This window comes from Cebus imitator, unplaced genomic scaffold, assembly GCF_001604975.1.
Source record: "Cebus imitator isolate Cc_AM_T3 unplaced genomic scaffold, Cebus_imitator-1.0 Scaffold204, whole genome shotgun sequence".
In the NCBI taxonomy this organism is placed as follows: Eukaryota; Metazoa; Chordata; class Mammalia; order Primates; family Cebidae; genus Cebus; species Cebus imitator.
The window spans coordinates 3,576,792-3,590,621 of record NW_016107519.1 but is presented as its reverse complement, the minus strand read 5'-3'; the positions used below and the strand labels follow the sequence as shown (position 1 = coordinate 3,590,621).

Here is a 13,830-nt window from a genome sequence, read left to right as displayed (position 1 = left end):
TAAATAAATAAATAATATTTGAATTAATTCTGGTATATCCAAGTCATCTCAAAGTTATTTTTAAAGCAAATTATAGATAAATCTCTAAAGCCTGAGAATGATTTAATCAAAAGAGCACAATTGCTAACCCTCAGCTGTTTTTGCTTCAGTTCTTGCTCTTCCAACTGAATTTGTTCTTCTACGTCGTCTTCAAAGGTCTGTTTCCTTTCTCTAATATCAGCTTTAATGGGCCTAATTAGAAACACAAAGTTATTTAACACGCAAATCACAATGTGTAAATATTTTACACTTAGTGTGCCTGGTATGGAAACCCTAGACTACAGGGAGAACTAACCTTTCCCAAAACCAGTGCCTCCCTTTAAGAATCTAACTAAAGCCACAATCCTTCTCCACCCCTTAAATACAGGAGTGTACAACACTCTTCACATGACTTGTGAGTCCTAAGAAAGCTTCTGAAGTCTATCTATTGACTACAGATTAACATATGGAATAGCATATTCATCAAATAACTTTAAAATTTATTTCAAAAGTAGATCACTAAATATACATATTTTTTAATTAAGAAAGGCCTTTAACAATGTGAGTAGAGCAATTATCAGAAGAGTCCTTTTGTTCATATCATAACTAATACATTAAAAATATTGAAATATATTTTTAAATAATCAACCTATTTAAAAGATAAAATACTTTATCTTTGCCATATTTTAAAATTCTGTAACTGATCTAATTATGCAATCATAATTGATAAGTGACCAAATGGGAGATCCCAATACTTAATTTTTCCCTTCTCCAAAAGTAGGATTTAACTATTTGAGAGAAGATTCATTTTATCCAGATGTTTCTTTTAAGTGAAAAAGCTTTGGCAATACAATGTCAAAGCAACTTTAACTGACATATCTCCCCAACCTCCTTTGTTGTTGACAATACCTAATAGGTTGTATCTTTAACCTTGTATTTAGAAGCATAGTCAAGCAAAAACAAGAAAAGTATAGCTCTGTCAAACAAGGAAACTGTTCAATAACAAAGGCCAGCTATTGTATTAAATAGCATATTTCTCATTCCTTTCAACATGAACAATAGCTTTCTTCAATATTAGCCACTTCTGAACAATCGTCATCTCTCCCTGAATCTGTTCTATCATTTTCTTCCAATATGATGAAATACCTTCTCCTAAGATAAAAATTAGGAACAATTTTTCTCAAGAAAAACAGATTCATGTCTTAAAACATGAGAATTTTACAAGTTACTGTGCTAAAAACTTTTTAAATTAAAACTAATGTATGTCAACGATTTTACGACACTCAAGGAATTCTTTAACGCTTAAGATAAACTACAAAACTCCAATTAAGACACTTGAGACCGGTTGAGGTGGATCAAACCTATAATCCCAGCACTCTGGGAGGCCTAGGAGGGAGAATTGCTTGAGGCCAGGAATTCGAGACTAGCCTGGCCAACATGTCCAAACCCCATCTCTACAAAATACAAAAATTAGCCAGGCATGTTGGTGCATGCCTGTAATCCCAGCTAGTTGGGAGGCTAAAAGACAAGAATCGCTTGAACCTGGGAGGCAGAGGCTGCAGTAAGCTGAGATGGTGCCACTGCATTCCAACCTAGGAGACAGAGCAAGACCCTGTCTCAAAAATTAAATCAAATTAAATAAAGACACTTGACATTTCTTCAAAAGGTTAATGTTATGAGAAAGAAAAAAAAATGTGGGCTTTTCCGGTAATAAAAAGACTAAAAAGTTGTAAGAATCAAACAACTCATAACTTGACTGGATATGCATGAATTTAATTAGATCCTTTAAAAACAAAGCACCTTTAAAAGACATTTTGGAATAATTTCAGGAATTCCAAAATGAACTTGAAAATTAAGGAATTATTAATTTCCTTAGGTATAATAATAACATTGTGGTTATACAGATGAATGTCCTTATTTTTACTTGATGCATACTGAAATATTTGGAATGAAGTAACAAGATACCTTAATATTATTTTCAGTAAAATGGTTCAGCAAATTATATACAGAGGTAAAAATAAGGATATACATGTAGATATATACACACATACATATATACATAAACTGACAAAGTAAATACAGCAAAATATTGACTGCTGAATCTAGGTATTGGGTATATCAGTAATCACCTCAGGGGTCTTTCAACTTTTCTGGATGTTTGAAATTTTCCAAAATAAAAGGCTAGGGAAGCATATTGTGTAAAAAAGAAGAAAAACATATTTGAGCTTTCTACACCAAGGAATTAACTCTAAATTAGGAACAAGGCATTATGGCTGGGTGCAATGGCTCAAATCTGTAATCTCAGCACTTTGGGAAGCCAAGGCAGGCAGATCACTTGAGGCCAAGAGTTTGAGACCAGCCAGGCCAACATGGTGAAATCCCATCTCTACTAAAATTACACAAAATTATCTGAGCATGGTGGTGCATACCTGTAATCCCAGCTACTCAGGAGGCTGAGACATGAAAATCACTTGAACCCTGGAGGCAGAGGTTGCAGTGAGCTGAGATCATGCCACTGCACACCAGGCTGCGCCAAAGATTAAGATTCTGTCTCCAAAAAAAGCCACAGGGGACACACACACACACACACACACACACACACACACACACACACAGAAAGGTGTTCTCTTATCTTAGGACAACTTAGTAGAGAAGTAGTTTGTTTCTCTCTTCTGTGCAAGTTAAGAAGAGAGAAACATAAGTTGATCACTTGTAGGATGGTTACTATTTTCTTCTTTTGAATTTTTTTTTTCCACAGGTGCTTCTTGATACTGTGCCTCAGAAAATAAATTAGAAGAAGCACTTTTTGAAGTTAAGACAATATCTTCATGAGCTGTTCTACAGAAGTTGCCTTGCTCATGGGATAAAATGTCAGAGGCGTATGTTTCTTCCTGGGCTGGGTCTGGGTAGATGTATGATGGGAAGCAACATGGGCTCTCTCTCTGGTGGTGGCATTTCCTGGATATCTGTGCTTCCGACTCTGATCATCAGGCAGTAAACTCAAACCTTACATTAAGACAAGCAACAAAGCTGATGACTTACTTCAACATTTTCTCTTTTCTCCCCAGGAGTGACCCCACCCCACAAAGGCTTCTCTGCAGTGACAAAAGCATTTTTTCTCTTTATTAGGAAATGGTGTTTAACAAAATCATGATACATTTATTTTTTATTCATTCATTCATTCATTTTTTGTTTGAGACAGTCTTGCTGTGTCATCCAGACTGGAGCATAATGGCGCAATCTCAGCTCACTGCAACTTCCACCTCTTGGGTTCAAGCTATTCTCGTGCCTCAGCCTCCTGAGTAGCTAGGATTATAGGCATGCACCACTATGTCTGGCTAATTTTTTTATATTTTTAGTAGAGACGGGATTTCATCATGTTGCCCAGGCTGGTCTTGAACTCCTGAGCTAAGGCAATCTGCCCACCTCGGCCTCCCAAAGTGTTAGGATTACAGGCATAAGCCACCACACCCAGCCAAAGTCATGACACTTTTAATTTCCAAAGTGACCTTCACATAGCTTTAAGTAAGAGTATATTTAGACACTGCTTCTGTGCAGTGTGGGTACTGCAGAGGTGCAGCTGCCCAACTCCTGTTCCACATGTGAGAACATGCAGGTGTCAACTCTGCAGCCCTGCAGTCAGCACGTCAGACCTGGAACATCCACCCAGTGATGCCAGTGACCTGAGCTATTCTCTAGTTACCAAATCTGCCCTTTAGATTATCCTTAAAATTTTGGTATCATTGGTTGATGGAATTAAGGCTGACTTTTTCTTTTTGCATGATCTCGGCTCACCACAACCAAACCTCCCCGGTTCAAGTAATTCTCCTGCCTCAGCCACCTGAGTAGCTAGGACTACAGGTGCCTGCCACCATGCCCAGCTAATTTTTATATTTTTAGTAGAGATGGAGTTTCACCATGTTGGCCAGGCTGGTGTTGAACTCCTGACCTCCAGTGATCCGCCCACCTCAGCCTCCCTAAATACTGGGATTACAGGCATGAGCCACTGCGCCCAGCCAAGAGTTGACACCTTTTCATTGCTGGTCTGATGGCAGCAGTATCTGCTCTATCCAGAGAGGACATATTAGGTGCAGTGGCTCACACCTGTAATCCCAGCATTTTGGGACACTGAGTGGACCATTTGAGCCCAGGCATGGTGGCATGTACCTGCAGCCCTAGCTACTTGGAACGCTGAGGCAGGAGGATCACTTGAGCCCAGGAGTTTAAAGTTATGATCGCACCACTATACTCCAGCCTGGGTAATAGAGTGAAGCCCCCAACTCTTAAAAAGAAAAAAGAGAGAGAGAGAGAGAACATAAGTGCTAGCCTAGCCAAGGGATGATCTCCAAGCCCATGTCATCCAGGCCAGAAAGGAGAATTCTAACAGGTTGGGAAGATGCACAGATGCACGGGTCTGGCCTTTAGGCAAACCCAAGAAAAACCGCACCTTACTTTACCTGTAGGAAGAGTGAAGGAGTTCTTCACCAAGGCCTGAAGCCTCAGATTTCTAGAATTAATTCAGTAAAGAAGTTTCTAACAACAATTTTGGGTGCCAAGAGACATTTTTTTAATCTCGGCATTTTAATACAGGTAAATTTATTGCTGGTACATTGGACTTATAACAAAAGATCCTGGAAACCTAATGAGTCTATACAACAAAGGGATTATCACTTCCATTGCATTCTAGAATGCCTGACCAATGATGTTGAATAGACAGTAAAGTATTTCTAGCTTGAATCTTTGATGTGACAATGGCAGAGCAATACCGTTAATAGTTGTTATACCTGTATTTTTGCTGTCTTCAAAAATAATTACATAGCAGTTGGATGGTTCTTCAAGAATTCTATAGGTTTTTATTACACATTTTTTTAGATGGGATGACTCTATCACTCAGGCTGGAGGGCAGCAGCACAATCACAACTCACTGTAGCCTCAACCACCAGGTCACAAGCGGTCCTCCCGCCTCAGCCTCCCAGCTAGCTGAGACCACAAGCATGTGCCCTACACCTGCCAAATTTTTGTATGTTTTGTAGAGATGGGATTTCGCCATGTTGCCCAGGTTGGTGTTGAACTCCTGGACTCAAGCAATCCACTTGCCTCAGCCTCCCAAAGTGCTGGGATTATAGGCATGAGTCACTGCACCTGGCCTCTCCATCATTTCTGCAGGATAGTTTTGACAGATACAGAATTCATGGTTACCAGTTTGCTTGTTTTCTTTCAGCACTTTATATCACTCCACTGCCTTCTGGCTGCCGTGGTAATAGATTGGCTGTTAATCTTATGGAAGGTCCTTTGTATGTAGTGATCATTCTGTCTAGCTGCTTTTAAGCTTCTTTGTCTTTGGCTTTCAACCATTTGATTATTAATATAATGCTATCGTGGACTGTTTGAATTTATCATACTTAAAGTTCTTGGGCTTCTTGGAAGTGTTACATTATGTCTTTTATCAAATTGGAGACTTTGGAGCCACTGTTTCTTCAGATACTCTTCCAGCCCCTTTACCCTCTTATTTCTTTCTGGGACTCCCATTATGCATATGCTGGTACACTTGATGGTGTCCACAAATCTTCTGGACTTTGATCTTTATTCTTTTACTTTATGCTCCTCAGATTTAATAATTTCAGTTGTTTTATCTTCCTTCTTTTACCTGCTTAAATCTACTGTTGAGCATCACTTGTGAATTTTTCATTTAAGTTATTGTACTTTAGTTCTTTTTCTTTTCTTTTTTTAGAGACAAGGTGTTGCTCTGTCACCCAGGCTGGAGTACAGGAGTGCAATCATAGCTCACTGCAGCCGTGAACTCCTGGGCTCAAGAGATCCTCCTGCCTTAGCCTTCTGAGTAGCTAGGACCACAGGCATGCACCACCATGCCCAGTCAATTTCATAATTTTTCTGTAGAGATGGGGTCTCGCTATGTTGCCAAGGCAAACTCTTGGCCTCAAGCGATCCTCCTGCTGCGGCCTCCCAAGGCGCTACGTTTAGAGGCGTGAGCCACCATGCCTCATCCTATTGCGCTTTTTAACTACACAATTTCCCTTAGGTTCTTTTTAGTTCCAAAGTGTCTGTTTGGTTCCTTTTATAATTTCTATCTCTTTATTAATATTCTTTGTTTTTTAAATAACTTCATGTTAGATTCAGAGGGTACACTGCAGGTTTGTTGCCTAAGTATAATTCATGGTGCTGAGGTTTGGGGTATGATTGAGCCCCTCACCCAGGTACTGAGCATAGTACCCAATAGTTTTTCAACCCTTGCCCCCCTGCCTCCCTCCCTCCCCATCTAGTAGTCCCCAGTGTCTGTTGTTGCTATCTTTATGTCCATGAGTACCCAGTGTTTAGCTCCCACTTACAATGACAACACGCAGTATTTGGTTTTCCTGTTCCTTCATTGATTCACTTAGGACAATGGCCTCCATTTGCATCCATATTGCTTTAAAGGACATTATTTCATTCTTTTTATGGCTTCATAGTATCCCATGTTGCATATCTACCACATTTTCTTTAGCCAATCCATTGTTGATGGGCACCTAGGTTGCTTCCGTGTCTTTATTGTGAATAGTGCTGTGACAAACATACTAGTGCATGTGTCTTTTTGGTAGAATGAGTTCTTTTCTTTTGAGTGTGTGCCCAGTAATGGGATTCCTGGGTCAAATGGCAATTCTGTTTTCAGTTCCTTGAGAAATCTCCAAACTGCTTTCCACAGTGGTTGAACTAATTTACATTCTCGCTGACAGTGTATAAGCATTTCCTTTTTAACGCAACCTTGCCAGCATCTGTTGTTTCTTGACTTTTTAATAATAACTGTTCTGACTGGTGCAAGATGGTATCTCACTGTGGTTTTGATTTGCACTTCTCTGATGATTAGTGATGCTGAGCTTTTTTCATGTTTGTTGATCATTTGTACATCTTCTATTGCATATTCTCTATTTGTTGAGACATTGTTCTCCTGGTTCTCTTTCAGTTCTTTTTCTATATTTCCTTTCACTTTCTGTCCACGCTTAAGTAAAGTATTTGTCTAATAATTCCTGTCTGTGCTTCCTCGACTCAGGGACAGTTTCTGTTCTTTTTTTCCTCTGAATTGGCCATTTTTTTTTTTTGCATGCCTCATAATTTTTTGTTGAAGATTGGACATTTTGAGCATTATAATGTGGTAACTCTGGGAATCAGTTTCTCTCCTCCCCAGAATCTCTTGCTGTTTCTTAACCCTATAGAGTAGGTTGCAATGATGAAAATGGGTAAATTACCTTGTCCACAATCCCCTTGGTAATAAATTGTGGAGTCAGGATTCAACGCCATACCATTTCCACTGTATTCTCTACTCTGTCCTTTCTAGTCTCATTTTATTCAGTATCCTAAATATCCGAATCTTCCCCATCGCTTTACTCCCATTTCAGTGAATCTCAGATCTGTATCTCCAGCCCCCGCCTCTCTTGAATGGCAGAGGAGTATATTTCCAACTACTTACAAACACTATCACGAATTTCAAACTCAGGCAGGTTTAAAGTAAATTTATCTTACTGTCCTGTCTCCCCGAATTTTCCCGAAATTTTCTTCTTTCCTGTCCTTAGGAATCCCTTCCATTTCTCAGTTAAAGGACAGGACCATCCACCCACCTCTCCCAAAGCCGAGCTTTTGGATTTATCCTCGCTGCCCAAATCCCTCCTGAAATATGAAAGCGAAACCAACTCCTGAACCCTCCGGCTGATCTTGGGAGACAAACGCCCGCCGGAGGCGGGGTGCCCCTCCCCACCTGGCGGACCGGATTTCAGGCGCGTCCTGGCGACCGTCCCCGCTAGGGACGCCGCGCTCGCCGGGTGCGGGGCGGGGTTCCGGCCGCAGTGGCACCCGCCCAGCCCCCGGTCAGGGAGCGCCTAGAATCCGGAAGTGCCGAGAGCTAGCCGCGCCGAATCGGGGAGCGCCGGGAGGCGGCCGGGTCCTCTGGCAGGTGCGTGGGCCCCGCGGGGTGGGGGGCCGCCAGGGGTCCCTGTAGTTCTGGCCAGGAAGTGGCCCGCGCGCCCCGCGCGGCGCCTTCCCCGCCCGCGGCTGCGCCCTCGGCCCGCGCGGCATCGGCGCTGTAGGCCTGACCCGGCTGCGGGGCGCGGGGTGGGCGCGGGGTGGGCGCGGGGTGGGCGCGGGGTGGGCGCGGGGTGGGCGCGGGGTGGGCGCGGTGGTGCAGCCCGCGCCCTCGGGGACGGATGTCGCGGTGGTTCCGCTCTGCCCCGCGGTGCACCCAGGTGACGAGAAACTGGGTGGGGTGGGGGGCGCCCACCGGAGCCGGCACTCACACCTGCGTCTCCGGACCCCTTGCCGTGCTCAAGAAAATGAGCTATTAGCAGTGGAAATCGGTGTTCCTTGTTTCCAGAATGCCAAACGGCTTTCTTTCCTAAAGAAAGAAGGTGGTTTGGTGAATAATCGGGATTATCTGACCTTGTGAGTCACTGGGAACACAGTGATAGAAGCAAAGTTGAAAACCTCTAACTCACTTAAATAATTCCTGCGGGGAGGGCCGAATGATTCACCCAGGGATCGAGTTGGTAGATCTCGGCTTCCAGAAAACCAAGGCGCTGCCAAATATTCAAGCCCAAGCACTTTAGATTCTGGACTGCTGAATGACAATAATTATATGACAATATCCAGGCATAGTGTTATGATAAAGCGGAAACTCGCTCTCAGTATATGCGTCATTTGACTTGATCATTTATTAAATAAACAGTTATTAGGTCCTGTCTGTGTGCGTAGAGCTGCTTAATGCCACGTAGGAGTGGAATCAAACTAGTACCTTTGTTGTTTAGGGGTTTAATAATCCTATCAGGAAGGTGCATTACTGATGCCATTTGAGTCCAAAACGCACATAGTGTCAGAAGGCTTTCTGTAATCCTGGGCTTTGATTGATGCATGAAACAGTTTTTAGTAAGCAAGCTTTTATTGAATGCCCCCTGTATATCAAAAGTGATCTTAGTCTTCGGTGACTCATTTCGGAAGGTGGAGGCTCTAGAATCAGGACTGCCCAGAAAGGGACTCCTCGGGGTTTTCCAAGAGGAGGAAATGCTAGTGGGGCAAAGACCTGTGAAGCAGGAAGCCACCTGATTCCACCTAGCCAATGGTTTATAGATAGAGCAGCCAGGAGTTTGTAAGGAGGCCTGCTGAGGCGTCTTGGGAACTGGGGCTGGGCCCTGCTATCTTTGAATGGAAGACACTCCGTGAATGTTGTTTTGGGAAGAAGCTGGGAAGGGGGACAAGCTGGAGTGACCGTGCAGATTTGCCTTAGAGGACAACCAGCCCCTAGCCCGGTGTCTGCCACGGTTCATGTGTAGGTAATTGGCGCTGATGAAAATGTGAACTAACTCTGTGTTTAGAGAACACTTTGAAACAAGGAAGAACTGGTGGCACATGTCGGTTAGGAAGCTGTTAACCCAGACGGAGCCTGACATTTTAGAGAGCATAGAGACGAATCTGTGGAAAGAGAGAAGTCAAGGCGTGACTTGAGATTTCACAAAACCCAAAGTGTGTCTTTCCATACCTCCCACGGAGCCGCAGGTGCTAAGAACAGCCCAGAGATTTATGTTTAAAGTGTTTGTACTCTGGCCCAGGCACCACAGCTCAGACCTGTAACCCCAGCACTCCGGGAGGCTGAGGCAGGAGGATTGCTTTGGCCCAGGACTTGGTGACCAGCCTGGACAACATAGTAGACCCTATCTGTACAAAAATTAGCTGGGCGTGGTGGTGCAGGCCTGTGGTCCCAGCTACTAAGGAGGCTGAGGTGAGAGGATCGCTGGGAGAGAGGTTGAGGTTGCTGTGAGCTGTGACAGTGACTGCACCACTGTACTCCAGCCTGGGAGACAGAGCCAGACCAAGTCCCAAATAAAATAAAATGTGTATGCTTTGATTTCACAACTAAAATGGTTAAGATGGTAAATTTTACCTTCTGCACATTTTACCACAATTTTTTAAAGGCTAAAAAAATGTTTATACTCCTTGATTCAGTAATTCCACTTCTGGCCATCTACTTTAAGAAAACAATGACAGAGATTTGGCCAAAAAATATATGTGCAAACATTCTATTCCAAGTGTATTTCTAATAGTGAACACTTTTAAATAATGAACTATCTGATGACTTGGGGAAGGATGAAATCAATGCAAAGCTTATGTAACCACTAAAAATACCTTCAAAGCATATTTAGTGGCATGGGAAGCACATCATTAAAAGCTAAATAAGCTGTGAAGATGAAAGTTCTATTTTTTAAAAAGTTAAGAGCAACTGTCTATAGCATTAAATATAGAATGTTAATAATTTAGAAAATAGAATGATACAAGAAAGAAGAATACCAGAAAAAATTATTAAAATATCAACAGTGGGGGCTGGGTGCAGCAGCTCACGCCTGTAATCCCAGCACTTTGGGAGGCAAAGGTGGGTGGATAACTTGAGCTCAGAAGTTGGAGACCATCCTGGCCAACATGGTGAAACCCCGTCTCTACTAAAAGTACAAAACTTAACTGGACGTGGTGGTGTGTGCCTGTAGTCCCAGCTACTCAGAGGCTGAGGCATGAGATTACTTGAACCTGGGAGGCAGAAGGTTGTGGTGAGCTAAGATCATGCCACTGCACTCCAGCCTGGGTGACAGAGCAAGACTGGCTCAAAACACAAAAATCAACAGTAGGGTGTTTTTTAAAAACAACTTTATTCACCATAATATGTACAACTATTATGTATCCAAAAAATGCTATTTAAAAAATGTATTGGGGTACAATTTACATACCATTAAATTCACCAGTTTTAATTGTACAATTCAATAACTTTTTTTTTTTTGAGATAGGGTCTCTATCGCCCAGGCTAGAGTACAGTGGCATGATCACAGCTCACTGTAGCCTGGACCTCCCAGGCTCAAGTGATCCTCCCACGTCTCCTGAGTAGCAGGGACCACAGGTGTGTGCCACCACACCCAACTAATTTTTTTATTTTTTGTAGAGATGGGGTTTCGCCATGTTGGCCAGGCTAGCCTCAAACTCCTGGGTTCAACTGACACACTCTGCTTGGTCTCCCAGAGAGCTAGGGTTACAGGCATGCACCACATTGTCTGGCCCAGTTCAAAATTTTTAATAATTTACCAAATTGTGCACCATCATTGCAGTCTAGTTTTGAACATTTCCATCATTTTAGGTGCTTTTTATTTTTTCTTCATAGTGATTAACTTTTTTTTTTTTTTTTGGGGGGGACGGAGTTTCACTCTCATTACCCAGGCTGGAGTGCAATGGCGTGATCTCGGCTCACCGCAACCTCCGCCTCCTGGGTTCAGGCAATTCTCCTGCCTCAGCTTCCTGAGTAGCTGGGATTACAGGCACACGCCACCATGCCCAGCTAATGTTTTGTATTTTTAGTAGAGACGGGGTTTCACCGTGTTGACCAGCATGGTCTCGATCTCTTGACCTCGTGATCCACCCGCCTCGGCCTCCCAAAGTGCTAGGATTACAGGCTTGAGCCACCGCGCCCGGGTGATTAACTTTTAACATGAAAAATATTGTTCAAACTTTGATTTGGTAGTTCTACTTAAGTATTATTTTCTAAGATGGTTGTAGGAGATGCAAACAAGGGCTTGCAATGTAAGGATGTTTATCATAGCTTTTTATGATACCAAAAATTCGAAATGATTTAATTTTCCAACAATAAATCATTTACGGTCCCTATCTGATAGCCTCTATTAAAAATGTTTTCCAATAATATTTAATGACAAAAGATAAGATGCTGACTGATAATAGCAGGATAGGTATTATGTGTGTAGTGTGATTTCAATTTTGATTAAAAAAAATATATAGTCTGTGGCTGAGCATGGTGGCTCATACCTGTAATCCCAGCACTTTGGGAGGCCAAGGCATGCAGATCACTTGAGGTTGGGAGTTTGAGACCAGCCTGGCCAACATGGTGAAACCCCATCTCTAGCAACAATATAAAAATTAGTCAGGCATGGTGGTGGGCACCTGTAATCCCAGCTACTTGGGAGGCTGAAGCAAGAGAATCACTTGAACCCAGGAGGCGGAGGTTGCAGTGAGTCAAGATCGTGCCACTGCACTCCAGCCTGGGTGACAAGAGTGAAACTCTGTCTCAAAAACAAACAAACAAAATATATATACATATTATATCTATACACACATATATATATAGTCTGTTATAATACATAGACCTAGAAAAAAGCCCGGAAGAAGAACATAAAACAAGATGCTAACATAGCCCTAGGTTTTGAGATTATTATTATTATTTTTTTGCTGCTATACGGTTCTGTATTTTTCAAATTTTTCAATAGTGACCATAAATCACTTTTCCAAGAAACACTTTTTAAACAGGTTAGAGGACTGACCACATCCAGGACCATCTGAAAGAAGTGGACTTGAGCAGCCACTCCATGTCAGCCAGCCTTGGCCTGCATAGGTGGGGGTGCACTATCACACAGAGACTGTCCTGAAAAGTGTTTTGTCTTGTTTTTAATTGTCACAGATTACAACTAGCATAGATTAACCTAAATAGTGTGGTGAAATCTCTTTTACAGTACCCCTCATTTCACCCTCCTGTCTAGGCGCAGATGCTAATTAGTGAATGTAAGAGGCCGTGAACAAATGAAACTTGTACATGCTAATGTTGTGGAAAGGCAGAATTGCATCAAGAGACTTCAGTTTAACCCAACCTCAAACGAAAGACTAAAAAATATGAATCCCTCAAGTGTTCATTCATTGTGTCCTGGATGGGGGATACAGCATGGGGTGAGGAAGGGCTGAGGTCCCAGGGAGAGGGACTATAATATATAACAGCATGTGTCAAGACTTGGAGGACCAAGCTGTGAGAGTTTCTTCCTCCTGAAGAAAAGGCCAGCGTGGCCAGGAGGGGATGGGACAGCCACTGGCCTTGAACCATGATAAGCAATTTGTGTTTTATTTGAAATGTAATTTTTTCACAATGAGGATTCCTCCAGGTACAGTGTGGAGAAGAGATTGAATGCAGGTGCAACAGCAGTGGGAGCCAGGCAAGATGAGAGGGCATGAGCCAGGGTGGCAGCAGGAGGGACAAGTGCTATGGATGCGGGCTGTATCACCAGCTGTGATGGAAGAGATACAGCCGGCAGAAGGGGGTGGGGGTGCGGCAAGTCAAGAGTAGCACCCAGTGGTTGTCTCCAGCCGAGAGGGATGAAGAGGTCTAGGCTGAGGACCTGCCGCCTCTGTGGTGCCAAGGAGACCCAGAGGTGAGGTGTCAGGGAGGCAGTGGCATTGTGTCCTCCATTGGAAGCCCAGGGAATGGGTACCGCCATCCAACACACGCGGAGCAAAGGTACTAGGTGGGGCAGGGCCTCCGGCCTGTAGGAGTGGGAAGTCCAAGGGCAGGCGGAGCAAAGGAGAAACGCGGAGCCCAATCGCGCGCAGAGCGGTGGGCTTTGGGCGGCTCCGCTTAGTCCCCGGACACGCGGGGCCCACCGCAGAGAGCCTGACCAGCCTGCCCAAACTAACACAGGACCCGGAACGCGATCCCAAAACTAACACAGGACCCGGAACTGCGCTATCTCCAAACTAACACAGGACCCGGAACGCGATCCCAAACTAACACAGGACCCGGAACGCGATCCGAAACTAACACAGGACCTGGAACTGCGATCCGAAAACTTACACAGGACCCGGAACGCGATCCCAAAACTTACACAGGACCCGGAACGGGATCCCAAACTAACACAGGACCCGGAACGCGATCCCAAACTAACACAGGACCTGGAACTGCGATCCCAAAACTTACACAGGACCCGGAACGCGATCCCAAAACTTACACAGGACCCGGAATGC

General features: G+C 43.6%; 2 protein-coding genes across 2 annotated transcripts in view; one reads left to right on the top strand and one right to left on the bottom strand.

The window, feature by feature from the left end:
• LOC108317607 (centromere protein J-like) overlaps window positions 1-7,311 on the bottom strand; it is a 20,813-nt gene extending 13,502 nt beyond the window's left edge. The window contains 6 exon segments of the mRNA XM_037745576.1: window positions 92-233; window positions 1,083-1,123; window positions 1,126-1,170; window positions 2,729-2,950; window positions 2,953-3,024; window positions 7,260-7,311. Of these exon segments, the coding sequence (XP_037601504.1) occupies window positions 92-233; window positions 1,083-1,123; window positions 1,126-1,170; window positions 2,729-2,950; window positions 2,953-3,024; window positions 7,260-7,311 (574 nt within the window).
• Window positions 7,312-7,805: 494 nt separating this feature from the next.
• Window positions 7,806-13,830, top strand: part of PARP4 (poly(ADP-ribose) polymerase family member 4) — a 95,314-nt gene continuing 89,289 nt past the window's right edge. Inside the window, exon 1 of the mRNA XM_017548224.2 lies at window positions 7,806-7,960. The gene's annotated coding sequence lies outside the window, so the exon portion shown is untranslated. The remainder of the gene's footprint in view (window positions 7,961-13,830) is intronic.